Source organism: Phoenix dactylifera, chromosome 13, assembly GCF_009389715.1.
Source record: "Phoenix dactylifera cultivar Barhee BC4 chromosome 13, palm_55x_up_171113_PBpolish2nd_filt_p, whole genome shotgun sequence".
Lineage (NCBI taxonomy): Eukaryota > Viridiplantae > Streptophyta > Magnoliopsida > Arecales > Arecaceae > Phoenix > Phoenix dactylifera.
Window position 1 is genome coordinate 6,090,682 of NC_052404.1, and position 18,844 is coordinate 6,109,525.

An 18,844-nucleotide genomic window follows, 5' to 3' on the forward strand; every position below is an offset into this window, starting at 1 on the left:
CCATAGTCTCCAAAAGGTTTTATCTAAGGCCATGCAAATCAGCAAAATGCCCTTGAGTAGAGTGATTCATTTTCCGATCTTGCACACATTACCGATGTATTTATTTCTATGATTGGGTTGTTACACTTTGAAACCAAACTAGTGCAAGAAAAAAAGTTGGGACTAGGATCTATTAGAATTGGTGGGCTTTACATGTGTTGCATAGAAGTAAGATCACCTGAAATTAATGCTCGGATATGGAAGTTTAGCTGATAGTGCTTTCAAAGAACGATAGAGAAATGTTAGCGTTGGAAGCACAAACTTGTCTATGGTTCAAATGCTTGGATCATGAGAAAGTTTTGAAGCCTACCATGGAAGAAAGATACATTTAATGTTCTGCTGTGATTGATTGCAGCAGTCAAACTGTTCTGTCAAAGCCTAATTGCTTAAGGAGAATTCGAGGAATTATTGAAGAGGGATGGTTTATGTGAAGGCCTGCCTGGAGCCCGGTCCACTTGACCGGCCCAACTGGGTCTCTTATTTCTCGCCCGCGTGTGCTTCACACGTGACGGGCAATAGCGGCGTCCTCCCAGTTTCCTCCGCGATCACCGGCGATTTCCTCTATGAATAGGATCCACTCCCTCCCCATAGCACTCCATCATCGAGCAATGCCTCTCATACTCTCTCTTTCTTCCGCTTTCCTCCCTTTGAAATCGCGATATCCTGTCACCATGCTCGCTGAAAATCGAGGCAGCCAACGCCACCGGAGCCGAGGTAAGGCCTTGGTCTTCCTCCTCTTTCTCCTCCTCTTGGTTCTGTCTCCACTCTTTAGATCCATTCTTCTGCTTGTGCTAGCTTTGCGCAACAAAAGTGCCTTTGAGGGATTCTCCAAACCCTGCCCCACACTAAAAGCTGAATGGAATAAGGGAAGGGAAAAGATGATAATAATAGCGGGAAAACTTGTGATTGAAAGAAAGAGCATAGAAGGGAGGGGAAGCACACTGAGTCCTTCTAACATGTTGATGTTTCAAGTTTCATGTGTAATCAGTTAATTACTACTCAGTGAACTATATTAACCATAGTATGTTAAAATGGGGATGTGAAGCTTTCCCAAGCCCTGAGGTCCCAATTAGAGGGGAAGCTCTCCTTTGTACCAAATCTTTATTTATTTTCATGCTAGAATACTTATCTTGATTTTTGAAGATCAGTATTATTATTGTTGTTGGTCTTGGTGCATATTCTAATGGGGCCACATGGATGCAGGATTCAAGCAAAAATATCCAGATTTGTGCCTTCTTGTTATTTTGGTTATTTGTCTAGACCTGGTCATCCTTCACCAAAGGATCCATCTTTGCAGAAATGGAATGTGACTGTGGCCTATAGTTCCATTATTCCATAAGGACCGGCCAAAACATATGAAACTAGGACCCATGAAGACAATAATTCTCAGTCAGTCAGTAAAGTTGATTATATTTCGATGAAAGTCTCAGTTGTTCGTAAGATCATAACCTTCCAACAAAATGTGTTTCTTATATGCTTATCTTATGTTGAATTAGGTATTTGTTGCTAATCCAAATAAGCCATGTGAGATCATCGAAGTCTTAGCAAACAATCATGCAGAATTGCTGATGTTGCATCACAATCTTCCTACAAGCAAAGGTAAGTTTTGTTGATTCTGTTATTGTTGTTTGATCATGTTATTTGTCCAAGGCATTCGGGCACACACCATCTTCTCAAGTTACAAAATTTAAATCAACTGCTGGAAAACATCATCATGTGAATTAATAGTAGTTCAACGATCATATGACTGAAAATATCTACAGTAGTATCTTTGACAGCTGAAAAGGAAGCAATTAAGTGGCTTTTAATCCATTTAGCAAAGAGATGAAAAAAAAGAGCGAGTGGCTATAGATCCTAATGGTCTTAATAAACATATAGTTTCTAGTCCATCTCTCACTCTCATGCACATACACACACATACACTCACTTCAAGTTTAAAGTGATGTTTGTCGTGCCCAATTTGGTCAATACTAATGTCGACATTTTGCACTGTCAGTGGATGCTTTAAAATCATAAGCTCTAGTTTAAAAAGCTTTGTAAAGCTTTATGCTATATTATCCAGATCCTTTGGTTTTTCCTTTCAACGAGATTGAAGTAGTAGGTTTCCAGCCCAGCAGTTTATGGAGAAGAGGGGAAAGTTTGAGGAGAGGAATAAGAAGAAGAGAGGGGACCTCATCATGGCACGCTGGAGCAGGAATTGAATCTGCACTTGGCTCTCATAAAGCCAGAGGAAAACAACCTTTCATTGCCACAGAATCCCCCTTTTTGATCAGCCGAACTTTCCGTAAGTTCCAACACCTCAGACTTTAACATGTTTATCAGTATAACTCTGGTGCACAGATCCATAAGACAGAAAATTTTAGATACTCGAAGGATCCAACATGAACACACTCGCCTGCGCTCAATACATGCATACAAGTCCATGTAACCTAGGCCTTGTGTTAATGAAAAGGCATGTTCTGACATTATCACATCAAGCTCATATCTTTACATATGTGATGGTTGTTTCTGATGAGTTTACTATGACTCTAAATAAAAACCAGCATTAATAAAACTTAAATGAGGAAACGATGTTTAGAGATAGACTAAGTGTCAAACGCACTGATATGAACTGCACATTGTTATGCAGCAGAGCACATAGCTGCAACACTGGTACAAAACGATACCAACTGATGTTAAAAATAAAATGATTTTGTGCTGGATTATGCTCTACAAATAGCATTTAAAATACTTTCTTCATAAGGGTGGTGAATAACGTAGAGATTCTTTATTCAAGCTCTTCTCTAAAGAAAAAGAATAAAGAATTCAAATAGCGATCTAAGAATGTTTGATTACAACAAGCTAAGTTGTTTTCGACAGAACCAATGATGCAACATAGGTAAAGGAGAGTAGTTTGCCTTTTGAATAAGGATACATAATTGAACTGTACATCTACAAATTAGAATGATAGGACTTGGGTGTGGAATTGGGCAAGTGTTAATCTTATATGATAGTAGGAGTCAAGATAGCCTATAACTTGTTCGAAATAGTGCTTATTTACTACCTAAAATCATAACTGAAGGCTGATTCATTAGTGTCTCTTTGACAAGATTAAATGACATTTATATCTGAAAAGCACCAAGATTGAAGGAGTCTTCATTTAGCTAACTTAAAGGTTTAGAAAGATACATGGTATCAAAAGCTAGAGTAGGAGCATTTAGTGTGCTTAGAATTGTCTAGGTGGAGGATTGGGAGTGCCATCATAATATCAAAGCAAGTATAGTACCAAAGGTTTGCCTATTGAGATAGGCCACCACATTGAAACATTTATATGGATTTAACCTTTGGCCATCTTATTAGACTGGGAAAAACATATGATAGGGCCATGAAATAAATTTTTGTTACTGGCTTGTTGTTTCAAAGTCTCTGAAGCATAGAAAGTGTAGTTTGGTGAAGTCATTGACCTAGACTCTTGCATAGATGTTTGCTTTGCATGGCCAAATTTTTCTGGCCAGTTCTACTGTTGGAAAAAAGGGAGGTGAAGTGTCAGTTTTGGGCCTTAAATTAGCATTTAATTATCATCAAAATCAGTTGCTCAGCGGATCCATTCATATTGGGGAAGTGGGAAATCGGGCAGCAAGCTATGATTAAATGGCCCATCCGCTCATGTCAAACTTAATTTAGTGTCGTTGTTATCTAGACATGGGTCTTGAGTGCTAAATGTTCAAGTGTCATAGGAATCCGGCACAATAGTTTTAAAAAACATTAGACATGGGGACATGTCTATACCTGTACATAAATTTTGTATATGCATAATACATATACATAAAATATAAATCCTACGGAATATATTTAAAAATGCGGTAAATAAGATTTTTGATAAATTTTGTTGGCAAAACCATTATTTTGGCCTAATAGTCTAGAAAGTGGAAGTGTTTTATAGCTGTCGAGTAAAGAATAAATACTCTGTAGTCTTGATAGCCCCGAGTGACATTGATGTGTCATTCAATTAGTGGGTCAAACTGTCACGCCCCGAATCGGTCACCTGGGTCAGCCATGTGACACAGCCACATACACCCTAAAAGGCCCCAGAGAATATGCAAGGCTTCAAAATTTATTACAACCTCAATATCACTAAACAATAATGATCTCAATTCATAACAAATAACAATACTTATACAATTACAAATTTATTCATACAACCGGTAACAATGATGCTTTATCCCTTTTATCTGTGATCTCAACCATAGCCAAGTATTAAAAAATCTGCAACTCTAAAAATAAGAGAAAAAGAAGATTGTGAGCTTTATAGCTCAGTAAGAATTTTTACACATTCGCACTAATATAGTAATATAGTTTGAAAATATCAATAAGCAACACCAAAATGAAAATATAAATTATGAAATCTTTTTTCAAACATCCAATATAACTTAATTAATTGACAAATATCCATATACACATGCATCAAGTATCCGGCTTATCAAAAAAGATATATCATAAATATCAATATGTAAACCTTTTATTCAGCATTCATTTCATTTGTCTTATCATTCGTTTCTCATTATCTTAATTTCAAGTTCCATAGCAATTATTTTTCTGGTTTAGACTAACCCAGTCCAAGACTGCTAAACAAAATCCCACGCATAAGCTCGTGGAGACTGTTCCACGCGTAAGCCCATGGAGGCTGTCCCACGCGTAAACTTATGGAGGCTATCCCACGCATAAACTTATAGAAGCGGTCCCATGTGAAGCCCATGGAGGCTATTTCATGACGAGGTTAGTCCAAACCATTTCTTATCCATCTGATTTATATGTTATCCTTGTTAAATCAAATTTCTATTACACAGTGTATTTTTTACAATCTCAAGGTATTTATGATCATTGTTCATATTGTTATGCTTTCAGTAACTAATACATATAACAATTATACAAGTATGTTCATACTGAAAATCACATAAAACATATCATCTCATGCAAAACCAACTTCATAAACACAAACCTCATGATGCAAAACCAGCGGTACAAATCGATAAACATGTATATATGTGTGTGTGTGTGTGTGTATATATTGGTGATTAGGTATAGGGATTCTTACCTCAATCACAACAAACTCAGCTACAATGCTACCAATCTACACCTAACATATTTAGTTAATTTAGCATCAATATAAAACCAACTTATCCCTTATCGATCACTCGCAATATAAATAAATCAATTATTCACTAATTACCTAATTTCAGAGTTCTAATATTCGAATTATCCATAATTCCTCTATCTTTCCTTAACTAATAATTAAAATGAATAAAAGGTTAGGATCTTACCTCGACGTAGAGACTAGTGCGTAAAATCACCTGTTGGCTTCTTCTTGCTTGGATGACTGCACCTCTATACAAAATCAAGGCCACTTACAAAAAAAAGATTCGTATAGAAAGATGTACGAGGTTGGCTTGATAACAATGCCAAATCATTTGAATCGGTCAGCATAACGTAACTCAATTTATCTGATCAAGAAACATATATCCAAGCAAAGGATAATAGATCGGGGCTTATCAATTATGGGTCCAATGGTAGCCGATAAAAGTCAGAGTGAAAGAAGGATAGGGTCAACTAGATAGCAGCGTCCGATGATCCAAGGCAGTCCGTCCTAGCCAATCCAGCCAGTCAACTTATGAAACAAAAATTAGATCATGGTACCTATAACATTATAAGCATTAATGATGATAAGCATTAATGATGATAAAGTCCAGTGTTGGTGAGCAAGGATCAAGGTGAGGGCCGACACACTGCACAACAACAAGCATAATTTGGGATTCTTTTTACTGAGGGTCAACCAGAGGCCTATTGAGGAGGCTAGGACCCTTCTCCAGGGCTCATAATCCATGCAGAGAGAGACAAGGAGAGAGAAGGGAAAACAAATAAAGGAAGAGGAAAGAGAAAGAGAGAGGTTAGAGGAGAGAGAAAGAAGAGAGAGGGTTCTCTTCTTTTTTCCCAAAATAGGGGAGAGCCCATCTCTCGCTTTCCTCTTTGAATTAGGGTGGTGGCGGCCCAGAGTCGGCGATGGCGGCCAATGGCGACCTTCAGCCATGGCACCACTAGCGACAGTGGCTGGTCGGTGCATAGAAGAGAGGAAGAATTAGAAAAAGGTAGAGAGGATGATCCACTCCAAAGTTGGCTAAATCTTGGCCGGCCCACTAACCAGCTGCCATAATCTCAGGGGTCCTAGAAGGCGGCAAAACCTGGCCAAACTCAATAGCTGGCAGCAATGAATGCGGAAGAATGGGCCGAAATAGTTTACCCCTGTTTCGAATGGTAATCTCAGTGATTCGTCGGTGCAAATCAAGATGACTGGGGCTGCATGACTAGGAAAAGAAAGAGAGAGGTGACATTTACCTCAGTCCGGCGAGATGATCCGACAGCTTTTTTGGCGGAGAATCGAGGAAAGAATGCGAAAATAAAACTCAGAATTGGTGGCTATTCCTCGACCATTCAACGATGGAGTTTGTAGGAGGAGGTGGAGGACCTTTAATAGATGAGATCCTAGAGTTTTAGATAATCTTAGATTGCCTTAGGAGTCCCGAATTCCGACGAGATCGGGGAGGAAGAAGACTCTCAACCAGAGTCTTCTTCTTCGCCTCTCACGTGCAGCAGAGCACGCTGAGCCATGGGCCTAGTCCTCTTCAGGCCGGCCCACTAGCCCAAGAAGGCTGGGCTATCATGCATACCTTTTGAGTATTACACCTACTCCGACGAATTGCACCAATATACTCTTGCCACGGTGGTTAATGGCGCTTGATAGCATCAATCCATGATAAAGGGTTCTATTTTCTTTCTAGTGGAGTCCGCCCTTGTTCCTTTCTAGAGACATCGAGAGGGAGGATGGCTTGGAGAAGAGGGGTTAGGTGACAACTAAGAAGTAAGAAGCCTTGACCTAACTTCCCCTCCTCCCCGATATTTTTTTCCCTGGTTAGCTTCTGTTCGAAAGACATGCCGGTGAAGAAGGAAGAAACATGCCCAAGCAGATATCTTTAGAGGAGGCTGTTAATGGTTTTGACTTTTTAGCATTCCTAACAACTTTTTTAGAATATAAGTTAGATTATTTTTTAGATTCTCCAAAGATATTAAAGTAAAGAGTTTGTTGTACAAGGAACCACATGTGGGTCAAGGCAGGGCCCTTAATTTTTGGGTCTTATTTTTTAAGAAAACCAAACATTACGTATAACCACCATAACCTTTTCATATTTACATAAGACTTTATAAGGCATTTTTTTTGTCAATTGCATCAGAAGTGTTAGGAAGGAAAGGACCTAAATATCCTTGCAATGATAATTTATGTGTAAAGTTGGTATGGGTGAGATCATTTTACAACTGCCCATTGCAAGTAGAAATTTATGTGTAGATACCATAACCATGTACGAGGCTCACTATCGACAATTTATGATACAATATTGGTACACCCGGAACAAGGGTTGGTTCGGCATATCGATACTCGGTACTCTCTCAATATCGAGTCTCGCTTCAATATTTGTATGGTATGGTACCCCCGATATGGGACTGTATGTACCGACACAACAAACTTTGGTTATAACTGTAAATTTGTGGCAAGGTACATAGCTGCAACTTGCAAGTGGACTAAGATTGGCCTATTTCCTGCTTAAATTAGTTTGAAGAGTTATGTGGGCCTATCCAAGCCCTAATTGTTCATATCAGGTTTGCATCAAAAAACCAAAGTCATAATACATAGTTGCATACAAGGCCAGAATGTGTTTGATCGAACATCTAATACATCTAGTACATGGTCATCTTATAGCTGCCCATTGCAAGTGGAAATTTATGCATAGATACCATAACCATAACCATCCAGTCTCTTCCTAACTATTTGGAGTAGGCAACTTTATGCATAGATTCATCTTAGAAAATGTGACTATATTTGAAAATTAGACCGAACAATCATACTTGAATTTATGCTAAGCAATATAGAAACTGGAGGGTAATCATCATCAAAGCACTTGCTTGATGTTAGGAACTAAAGGTGGTGACATAGGATTTAAAAATTCATGATCTGTATAGTTGCATTAGGACTTCTCATTTACGTGTGTTGGAAGGGTGTTACTAAGAGGAGGCTGAGGCATCAGCACTGGCCACTTCAGATAAATTTAGATGGAGCACTTCTCGTATAATCTTGACAATGTATTTGATGCCTACGGGCACTGGTTTATACTAAGATTCATTCACAAACTGTTTGGGGGAATATAATTTTTGCAGGTTCTTATGGACAATGGTTTTAGGTCCTATTTATTATTGGCATTAGAACCAAGGTTCACAATCTTGGAAATGGACCTTGTATCATTACCATGCTGATATAGTGTCGATACATCTAGAATAAGAGTTGGTTCGGTGTACCTATACTTGGTATGCTTCCAATATTGAGTCTTGGTTTGATACTTTTAGGCATGGTACTCCTATTACGGGGTTGTATGCACCGATATGCTGAACCTTCATTAGAACCATAAATATATGGCCAGGTACATAGCTACAACTTGTCAGTGGACCGAGATTGGCCCATGTCTTGTTTAAACTAGTCTGACAAGTTATGTCGGCCTATTTAAGCTGTTCATCAGTCTTGGATTGAAAAATCAAAGCATAATGCATGGTTGCATGCAAGGTCAGAATGTGTTTGATACAATATCTAATAGATTTGCTTGGTTTTGCTGTCACAGAAAGTTAACTGATCCTAACAACAGAATTGTTGGCGACATGTATGTCTTGCTTTAATATGATGATTACATGTACTGTTTGACAAAAATGGTTTGATAATTTAAAATGTACCTGGAGGATGTTGTTAGGCAAGTTCAATGCTCATGAATTTATGAGTGGGCATGAATGATCAGGGCAACATAAAAATTTTGCTCTGTCAACCTTTCATATAAAGGTCGACACTTTTTAATATATTATTATGTGTGTGTATGTTTATACACAAGCTTTTGGGAAAGTCTCTATAATGAATATTTCCTTTTTGTTACATAGGAGGGTCAGTTTTTTTTGTTAAGTTGCAAAGGCAAGGGTTTCTTGGTGTACAGCCATACATCATCAGCATCCTAGCTAGGACCTTCACATTGTTCAATGATGCAGATTTGTCAGAAGTAAGCTTTTCTTATAAGCTTTTTTATCTTCTTTCAAGGTTATAAATGCTATTATATATTTTTTACATCTATTCTAATATCCAACCCAAACTCCTGAGTGGCACCTCATCTGTTTGTGTCTGCATTGTCCACCTCCACTTTCCATTATTCTATAGATATTCTTCTCTCTTATAAATATACCCTCTTGATTTTAGTTCTTGCTCTCTAAAGGAAGCAAGTACACCAGCCAAAAATGAAAGTGTGAATATCTAGTTGCATAGAAATCAGAAAACACAAATCGATGGTGATGATAACAATCTGTTGCTTCCTCTTGCATGGATACCTATTCTAGCATCGGTTTCTGGCACTCCCGTGGTCCCATGTGCACTGCGCATGCTGTGTTCTCATCTAAGAAAACCTGAGCCACCAACACAGCAGAATGTTTGTAGGTCTTTGGTTAACAATTCTGCTGGACAATAATTAGATCGATGATCCAATAGTTGCAATAAAAGCCAAAAAGATCTTACAGTTTCAGTGTGTATGAAGAATGTTGACATGTAGTGGTGAAATGATTAGTGCATGCTGACTTTATTTCTGTGATATACAGAGAGCCAAAAAATGGCAGGAATACCCTTAAACTTTTCTTATGCCATGCAAGTCAAGCCATGTGAATTTGCATGTCACTGAGATTTTCATATTCTTACACTTCTAATAAAGAGAAAAGTCCAAGGAAGTGCCTCTATTGAAAAACAATGTATTAGTCACCGAAACATCTTCTCTTTTGCCTCCACAAAGCAACTTAAAACATTTTCAGAATTACTGTTTTGTCATCATACTTGGTCCCTTTGTGTGGAGCTATGAGTTCACCTCAATAAATAAAATCTTTTCTTTACTAAATACATTTCTCATGTTTCTCTCTACCTAAATATCACTTATGACAGCAAAATTGAAGCACCGTTCTTATGTGAAAATATTATAAACAATCCACACATATGTAAAAAGAATTTAATACGGTAATTCTAGTCTTGGACTTTTTACTAGTTGAGGGATCCCAATTATCGAACGAGTACATCCTTTTAAGTCAGCAATTCTCTTATGCCTTATGTATGTTAAACTTTGGCTTTGCACTTTTAAGTGACCCACATCGGTAATGAATGTAATCATGCTTGGGCAGTTATCCTTACAATGGCTAGTAAATTGAGGTGTGGAGATCTGTCTAGTTTGCTACACAATGAGCTGTCATAGGGTTGCTTCTTGCTCTCTTTTTTTTTCGGGTTTCTTTTTATTTTTATCTGATTTTCCTTTGTTTTTCTAGGTGAAGATGAGCAACTTGAAAAGGAGAGAGATTTAATAATCAAGGAGATTGAAAGACTTTCATATCTATCGCAGGCAGCTGCTTAGTAAAAATGTTTTGAGTTTAGATGTTTTCCTGGTTTTTTCCTTAATCGTCCATGCTTGGATCTATGATAGCTCTTGATTGTGAAAGCATTTATGTTGAATTAATCTGCCCACTAAGAAAAAATGGTTTGTTGATGGAGGATTTGAAAATTTAATGTGTAATAACCATCAGTCCCCGGATGTAAGAACGAGAGGATAGACAACCTATTGGAGGCTTGACTTCCTTTAAAACAAAATCCAAAAAAAAGAAGAGTATAAGTATTAAAGATTGAGGCCTCAATATTTCTTTAGTGATCTAGTGGCATTCAACATAGATATTGTGATGATCTCTCGAGTTTGGAAAGTGCAATTTTGCAGCTTTGTCATATTGGAAGTGTAGGGACAGCGTAATTCCAGAATGTTATGATCATGCTGGGATCAGATATCATAAAGAAGTATGAAGTCTTATTTTAGTTGAGAATGTTATGTTCGGCAATTAGTTTTGGCCTGGAGGACAGTATAGTTGGAAACAACATCAGTTCCCTCCCAAGTTGCAACTAGGCTATTTCTCCCTCATGCTTCCCTCCCCAATGCACCGATTAGAAATAAATTTTTGACCACTTCTATTTATTTTACGTTTCCTACCATTTGTGTTGGTAAATGTTTCAGGTACCTTATGTTGCTTATGTGATCGATGGTCTTATTTGTAGGGGATGAAGAAGGGCTAAACCTTCTAGGAAGAGAGGAAGGGGAGTCGAGAGAGAGAGAGAGAATAAATAGAAGATCTGAAATAAATAGTAGAAAGGTTAAGCAAACATCTAGCAGAATCGTTAAATAAATCTAAAATATATAGAAAATCTAGATGAAAATCTAAAATGCCATGACTCATGAACCTAGACATGGAAAGGTTAAATAAACAGTAGTTCAAGTATTGTTAGAAGGGGATCATTTACCTATAGAGATAGAATTACTGAGCTTATGCAATAAAAAAACTATGCAGCCTGACATGTGGCAGATATTCTAGTATGGACTGTGGAATCTATAATTCTCTAAATTCCAACCAAGTTATCAAAAAAAGCGAAAGAATAAGAAGAAAAGAAAAGGAAGGCATTGGAGTATGTTAGGGGAGAATGCAAAAGGGGTTGCGGAACCAGGAGAGCTCACTCCCAACACTCCCGTAACTTGCTTTCTGCCGCCTCCCTGATCACCCTTTCACCGTTTTCATCCGCCGCTAGGCCTCTGTCGTCATTCGAGCGCCACCCTCTGAAACACTAGGATATAACTAGGGGTTGAAGAAGTGGTAAGATCTGGGCCTAGAATAGTTTTTTAGCTTTTTATTTGATTTACTAGGTAGAAAATATTTTTTTAATCCTTAATTCCCATATCAACAAATTTAAAAATGACGTCCAATCATGTGACTTTAGAGGACAGACGACATTGAGCTTCGTTTGCATGATTTTCTGATTTCGTATGATTTCTTAACCTTCTTGACCAAACTTCCACAAGTTGAACTTCACTATCTGGATTACTAGCACCCTAAAACTTCATGGTGCAAAAATATATTTTTCCTAATAATTATTAGTTATCATAATAATATATATGATGAATATTTGTCTCTTATTATAATAATATATCCAATTTATAATGACAAGTTATTTCATAGTGACTTAATTAATATAGTAATTATTGTTATAATAATTTAGTAATATTTAATAATAATTTAATAATATCATTATTTTTTATTATAATTATAAAAATAGTATGATAACTATTATAGTATAATAGCAGAAAGGCAGTTCATTGTTTCCGGGGGTAAATTTAGTAAATCATGTTCTAATCTCAGAGCTATACAAGCACACATAACAGAAATAGAAATAGTATAACAAATAAAAATAGTGTGTAGAAATTCAGAAAACTGCTGAATCTTAGCTTAGAGCTATTAGCTATTAATTAAATATGAGCTATATAGTTCGTAGTTTGATTGTTATATTTACATCATTATATCTATTGCAGGAAACCATATAACTTACAACATTATACGATCAAATAGCTGCAATTGTATTTACAATTTTCAAATATATAAAAATCAAATAGAAACAGTTTTCACAACAACAACTTCAATTGCAGCATTTCTAATTGCAACCTGTAATTGAATTACATGCAATAGAGGTGTAGGCATAGAAACAAACCCCAAAGAAAACAGAACAAATAGCAGTAACTTCTAGGGAGCAGCAAAGCTACATTTCCTGAAATATATAAAGGACACAAAAAGGAGAGGAATTGTCATGCAATCTACCCTGTAGATTTTACCTCTAGGATCATCTATCTAGTATCTGTGCCCAATATCAGAAACAGAGGTGCCAGTAACAAGGAATTCAGCTTCTGTTTCTCTTGAAGCTTACTAATTCACTGCCCAGAAAAATGCCAAAGAGTGGCAAGAAAACATCAAGGCCTTCATGGCTGCCCTCTTCCAAGAAAATACTCTTTTAACTCCATTCTTTTTCCTCCTTCCATATTAACCAGAGAAGTGCCAAAGTTTGTGAGAAAACATCACTAGTAACATTTGCCCATAAAAGCAAACAAGAAAAACAATGTTAGTGACAGTAGTATGCTCAATCAAATAGCTTTTATACGATACTACTTAAAAATAGTTAGAGCACCCAAAGTGGATGTTGAAATAATGAATAAAGTACATCTCCATCTTTCAATTATTTTTGGTACATAAAGCAGAAGCACTGTCCAAAGTCTCCATATCCGATATTTATAGATCGAAGGACATGAAATAAATTAAGGTTCAGAGAAAACAATCAACGTAACATTGCATGCCAAATAACATCTTCTGAAAGGGGGTTAAGCTAATCTCTTCCTAGTGTCCATTTAAATGCGTAACAACAGCAAAAGCAAATCTATCAAGAAGATTCATACGAAGCCACTTGATCATTGGAAGTCTGGAAATCTTTAAAAAGTTTATCTAAAGCATAGTATGTCGTTTCTTCTGTTACTAGATTTAGAATAGCAAGAAATTCAATGCTGAAATGATCGACAAGAAAGCTGCTTGTACCATGAACGGTCTTAATTCATCCTGAAGCTAAATTTGTTGCTCATCTGACATAGCAAGAGAAAATAAAATGAGAAAAAATGAATGAAAAATTCCAATGTGTATCCCTCCAGCTCCCACTTGACCTCTTGAAAAATTCTCGTCAGAATCATGAATTGGCTCATAATAGTTTATGTGAACAGTGTAGTGCGGCTACCATCACATATTAGGAACTACATTGGCGTGCATGGACAAACTAATCTAAACTTGCCACTAGATTCCCCCAGCAGGAAGGAGAATGTGAGGGAACATAAATAATTGTACTCACTAATTTCAGTTTCATTTGAGAGAGAGAGAGAGATGGGATTGTACCTGGAAAGGACTGGGATAACATTAAGCTGTAGATGGTCTTCTAAAGCAAGAAAAGGAAGGAAGGAATGTGTTGAAGTTGCTCCTCCTCTCAGATGATATTTCGGTAATTGGGATGCGTGAGATGAGGTCCCAATACGGTCCTCCTCTCTTGCACTGTCTCTCTAGGTTGGGGCACCCTTTAATGAGCAGATATCGAAGGCCGGGGAGTCGTCGTTGAAGACCTTCTGGGAGTGATGACAGCCGAGGGCAATGGCTAATAGACAGATCCTGAAGGGCAGTGAGGCCCTGCATCTCTTCTGGCAGAGATGACAATTTGCTGCAACTGCTGATCTTTAGAGACTCGAGTGCAGCGAGGTGTCCCAGCCCTTGTGGCGAAGATTCCAAGCCATGAAGCTTCCTGATATCCATCTTCTTGAGTGTTGTTAGGTGCCCCAGATCTATCGACAGAGAAGTCAGGCTTGGGCAATCTGAAATGCTGACACTCTGAAGGGAAGTGGCATGTCGCAGGCCTTCCGTCAAGGAATTTATTTTGGGGCAGGAGTCAAAATTCAGTAATCTGAGGAATGCAGGCAACTTGGGCAATTCCAGCAGACCATCACAATGTTTAATATACAGCTCTTCCAGGTTTGGTACGTGTCGCAGGCCTTCCGTCAAGGAATTCAATTTGGGGCAGCTGTTAACACACAATGATCTGAGGGAAGCAGGCATTTTGGGCAATTCCAGCAGACCATCACAATATGTAATATTCAGCTCTTCCAGGTTTGGTAGGAGTCGCAGGGCTTCCGTCAAGAAATTCAATTTGGGGCAGCTGTCAACACTCAGTGATCTGAGGGAAGCAGGCAACTTGGGCAATTCCAGCAGACCATTACAATTTATAATATCCAGCTCTTCCAGGATTGGTAGGAGCTCTCCATCCCCTGATGATGACGGGGATAATGGCAAAGGTGACGGGCCAACCAACTTGTTGCAATCGCAGATACTTAACTTCTTCAGTGATTTCAGGCCCTCCGGCCAGTAGACCAGATCATCACAATATTTTATCCTCAAAGTGAGGAGAGAAGTAAGGGAAGAGAGTGTCGTCAGACTACGGTTCATTACTAAACTTTGGAGAGATGGTAGCTCTGGCATGGTCTTCAAATTTGGGCAATTAATGATCTCAAGCTCAGCAAGGTGAGGGAAAACCAACGTGACCTCTGCAGTTCCTTCAAACTCTGACCACTTCTCCAAGCTCTGCATCGTATCCAACGCCAGTGTTTTCAGTGAGGGGAATGCTCGCACTGTGCCATTACTTGCATTGCTATAGATGGTGCTGCCGCAAATGTGCTTGACGTTATGCATGTTAAACAAGTTGAGAAATTTGAGAGAAGGTAGCTGCCACAAAGGCAGGAGATGTTGACATCTTGTGCAAACTCCTAGATGGATTTCAACTACATTTTGCAGCAATAGAGAGTCCATCATCCACATTGGAAAGCTGCCACCCCCGTAGCACCATACTGTCAGCAGCTTTAAGCCACCATAAGGTCTAAGGGCTCCCAACACCTCTTCAGCATTTGTTGCTGGCAAATCATCTTCAGCACCTTTTGTATAGCCTGGGAGATCCCACTCACTCAAATCCCAGCATAATATTAATGAGCTAAGGTTTTGTTTGGAACTAAGATTAGCTTTTTTAGCATCTGCTGCATCCCTCACATTCCTCAGGTTATACAGCTCTAGAAGGCCACCGAGATTTAAGCTATTCAACTCACCAATACGCCTTTCATCATCATTGCCTACGATGTATTTGGTCAATGTTCGCAGGCTGCTCAATTGCCCGATACCTGCTGGCAGCTGCTTCAGACTAGGACATCTGTCAATGTAGAGATGCCTCAGGCTACTCATATTTCTCATGTCTTCGGGCAGCTTATGTAGGTTCCAGCAGGCAGAGAGTTCTAAAGTTTGTAGATTGAAAAGTGTGCTGGTGGCATCCGGTAATGCCTCAATATCGGTACCACAGAGGTTGAGGTATCTCAGATGTTTCAAATATCCAAGTGGAAGAGGCAGCCGTGTGATATCACTACAATGTAGATCCAATGCTCTCAAGGACGAACTTGCAGGAATGCTAGCAGAGAGTCCCCTGCATTGGAGAGTGCGAATATTTGGATAATTATTCAATTGAACTTTCCTAGATGTACACAAGTGACGGGTTTTCTGAGATATATCTTCCCGCCTGGCAGGGTCCAGGCATTCGTTCCCCATAATGGATCGTGCCAGATCGTGCATGAGGTCATGCATCTTGCATGTTGTGTTATAATAAAGTTCACGCCAGGGTGAGAAAGGATACCGCTCCTCAGCTCCCTTGATATCCTGAAAGAAAGATCTCCAAGCCAACTCATTAAAAATCTCATGCCCTTTGTCCTCCAACTCCTTTCTTCCATCGGTTGGAATGAATCCGTTGGACATCCATAGTTGAATCAACACATCCTTTTCCATCTCATAATCCTTCGGAAATATGGCACAAAAAGCAAAGCATTGTTTTAAATGGGAAGGCAAATCACTGTAGCTCAACCTTAGTGCTGGCAATATCCCATCTTCACCGACCTGCAGATCCCAAATGTCGCTATCCCTCACGGACAACCATTCCCATTCCTGGCTCTTGGAATGCATTAAGCCCCCCAGTGTCTTCACTGCCAGAGGCAACCCATCACATTTCTTGACAATCTCCTTGCCGATGTTTACGAGATTTTGAGGCTCTTCTGCTCCCCCTTCAAATGCTCTCCTTCTAAACAATGCCCAGGAGTCATCCTCAGTCAAATACGATGGGCGATAAGGGCCGAGGGTACCCATTATCGACGATGCCAGCTCACTTCGTGTGGTCACAACAATCCTGCTCCCTTCTCCTCCAGTTTCTAGTAAAGTTCTTAGCTGATCCCACTTTGCCTGATCCTCATTCCAAATATCATCTAATACAAGTAAGTACCTCTTCCCACTTACAACTTCTCGAAGGCGGCGTTGTAACAACTCCATGGTTGATAGCTCGCACTCTTTCCCTGTGGCTGAAGCTATTACTGCTTTAGCAAGTTTCTCAACATGGAACTCATCCGACACACAGACCCATATGAGCGGCTGGAAATGTTTCTCCACCCTCTCATCTTTGTAAATCAATTGGGCCAGTGTGGTCTTACCCAAACCCCCCATCCCAACTATGGGAAGGACTGCAACATTCTGGTTGGTATCATGATCCAGTAGCAACTTCACTATTCTTTCTTTATCTTCCTCCCTACCAATGACCTCTGACTCATCAACATAGGAGTAAGTTTGTGGCCTGTCCCTCGTTTGTGGTTGGGTTTCGACCTTGAAACCAAATTTATTTCCCTCCTCTACTAGATTCTCTATTTCTTCAACAATAGCATTCAACTTTCGCCCCATCTTAAAACGAAACCAAACTGGATTATGAAGAGAAAAGAAGCTGCGCACCTTTTTTGTCATATCAACCTGAATCTCTGCCTTCCGCCGCATTGCTTCGACATTGAACTCATCCAGGATGTCGTCTGCTTCGTAGGCTGCATCCTTCAGATCCCCCAACCAGCTCTTCACAGCCGCATCCTTGACTTGTCGCTCCTCTGCATCTCCAAGTTTGGACTGGATTGCCAACAGATTTCTTTCCAGCTTTTTTAGCTTCTTTTGGATGCCCCACATCACTCCAAACTGTTGGAGAACATGGTCGGTTGTCTTCTTCACCACCACCGATAGCAAGGCTGAGAGAAGCACCTGAGCCATTACTCCAGGCTGCAAAGAGTCTCTCCGATTGATTTGGGAAGAAAGGAATTAGGATGGTGCGATTTGTGGACCAAGTTATGAACAAGATAAATGAGGATATCAAATCTCTCACTTCGCTTCCGGACCTTGCAAGTAATTCTTTCCTCCTAACTATAACAGAACAGATTCTTTGAGTGGCATCTAAGCTATCTTGAGTAGCATCTAAGCTATCTTGATGCTATCTTGAGCAGCATCTAAGCTATTATTTTGATGTTATCTTGAGTAGCATCTAAGCTATTATCTTGATGGCTTTGCTTCCTTTCTGACTTGTGGGAAAACACACAAGTGTTTGCCCATCAACTTTGCTTTCATGGGTGGGAAAACACTTGTTGGAATCTTTTGCCATAGAATAATTTTCCTTCTTGACGTTCAAATTCTGGTGGGTTATAAAAAGTTGCCACATACTCGAGTGGATATGACTGTTTTGGTCTCAGGACTTCACATCGATCATTACACACATGCCTACAAACTTTGGGCAGTTGGCTGATAGGAACTTTCAGTCATGAACGTTTCGATGACAAGTGTTTAGTTAGGCAAAATAGATTTCTCACCCCTTATCTTTTTGTAGCTTTATTCGTTAGCTTGCTGATTTTGGGGCTGGCCATGTCTTATTTAATTTCTAGTCTTGGTGAGATTTTTCAAATACACTTGTATATTTTACTGTGCACTCTCAAATAAGGGAGAGAGGCTCATGATTAAATTGCCATAAGCATTGAGGACTTTGGAATAAAAAACTTTTACTCGACAGGCAACTGGCCCTGAATGACAGTCAAACAAGGGGACAATTAAAGCAACATCTAGAAATCGTTTTCTCCTTGTATTTGTAATGGAAATGTGGTCCGTGCCATTTTCAATTTAATTGCTGCAACTCCTATGTTAGATAATGCTTCTTCTATATGTACTTTAAGTGTGAACGCAATAAACAGGCAAAGATGATTAATTTGGGGGATAACACAAAAAAAGCAAATATTTTATAAACTTTTGCATAGAATCATAGGCAAATAAGGAATCTAAGATCTCTTTCTTCTTCAAATTTCAAGTTACCTAAACTTATTTCATTTGATGGTGTCCTGAATCATTCCTATGACACTTGGGACGAAGTATAAGATTCTAATTTCCAGCCTTC

General features: G+C 39.0%; 2 protein-coding genes across 9 annotated transcripts; one reads left to right on the forward strand and one right to left on the reverse strand.

The window, feature by feature from the left end:
• Positions 1-295: 295 nt before the first annotated feature.
• On the forward strand, positions 296-10,670 carry LOC120112877. Of its 8 annotated transcripts, none has more exons than XM_039132860.1 (6): positions 296-753; positions 1,243-1,432; positions 1,536-1,638; positions 2,102-2,323; positions 9,043-9,158; positions 10,453-10,670. In XM_039132860.1, exons 3-6 carry the CDS (start codon positions 1,608-1,610, stop codon positions 10,486-10,488), a joined length of 405 nt encoding a protein of 134 aa, XP_038988788.1. In that variant the 5' UTR covers positions 296-753; positions 1,243-1,432; positions 1,536-1,607; the 3' UTR covers positions 10,489-10,670. The 8 variants fall into 8 exon arrangements, 3 of the variants coding, with proteins under 3 accessions (XP_038988788.1, XP_038988789.1, XP_038988787.1); XM_039132861.1 differs by having other exon boundaries at positions 1,243-1,428; XR_005514512.1 differs by lacking the exon at positions 1,243-1,432 and having other exon boundaries at positions 2,102-4,794.
• Positions 10,671-12,540: 1,870 nt separating this feature from the next.
• LOC113461965 (putative disease resistance protein RGA4) lies at positions 12,541-18,072 on the reverse strand. The gene is made up of 2 exons (XM_039132862.1): positions 13,924-18,072; positions 12,541-13,067 (listed from the first exon to the last, which is right to left on the reverse strand). Exon 1 carries the CDS (start codon positions 17,677-17,679, stop codon positions 13,945-13,947), a length of 3,735 nt encoding a protein of 1,244 aa, XP_038988790.1. The 5' UTR covers positions 17,680-18,072; the 3' UTR covers positions 12,541-13,067; positions 13,924-13,944.
• Between the last annotated feature and the right edge of the window lie 772 nt (positions 18,073-18,844).

Coding starts and splice junctions, on each gene's coding strand:
- LOC120112877 (XM_039132860.1), top strand. CDS start 1,608: ATGTTGCATCACAATCTTCCTACAAGCAAAG. Junction 1,639..2,101: donor CAATCTTCCTACAAGCAAAG/GTAAGTTTTGTT, acceptor TATATTATCCAG/ATCCTTTGGTTTTTCCTTTC. Junction 9,159..10,452: donor ATGATGCAGATTTGTCAGAA/GTAAGCTTTTCT, acceptor TTGTTTTTCTAG/GTGAAGATGAGCAACTTGAA.
- LOC113461965 (XM_039132862.1), bottom strand. CDS start 17,679: ATGGCTCAGGTGCTTCTCTCAGCCTTGCTATCGGTGGTGGTGAAGAAG.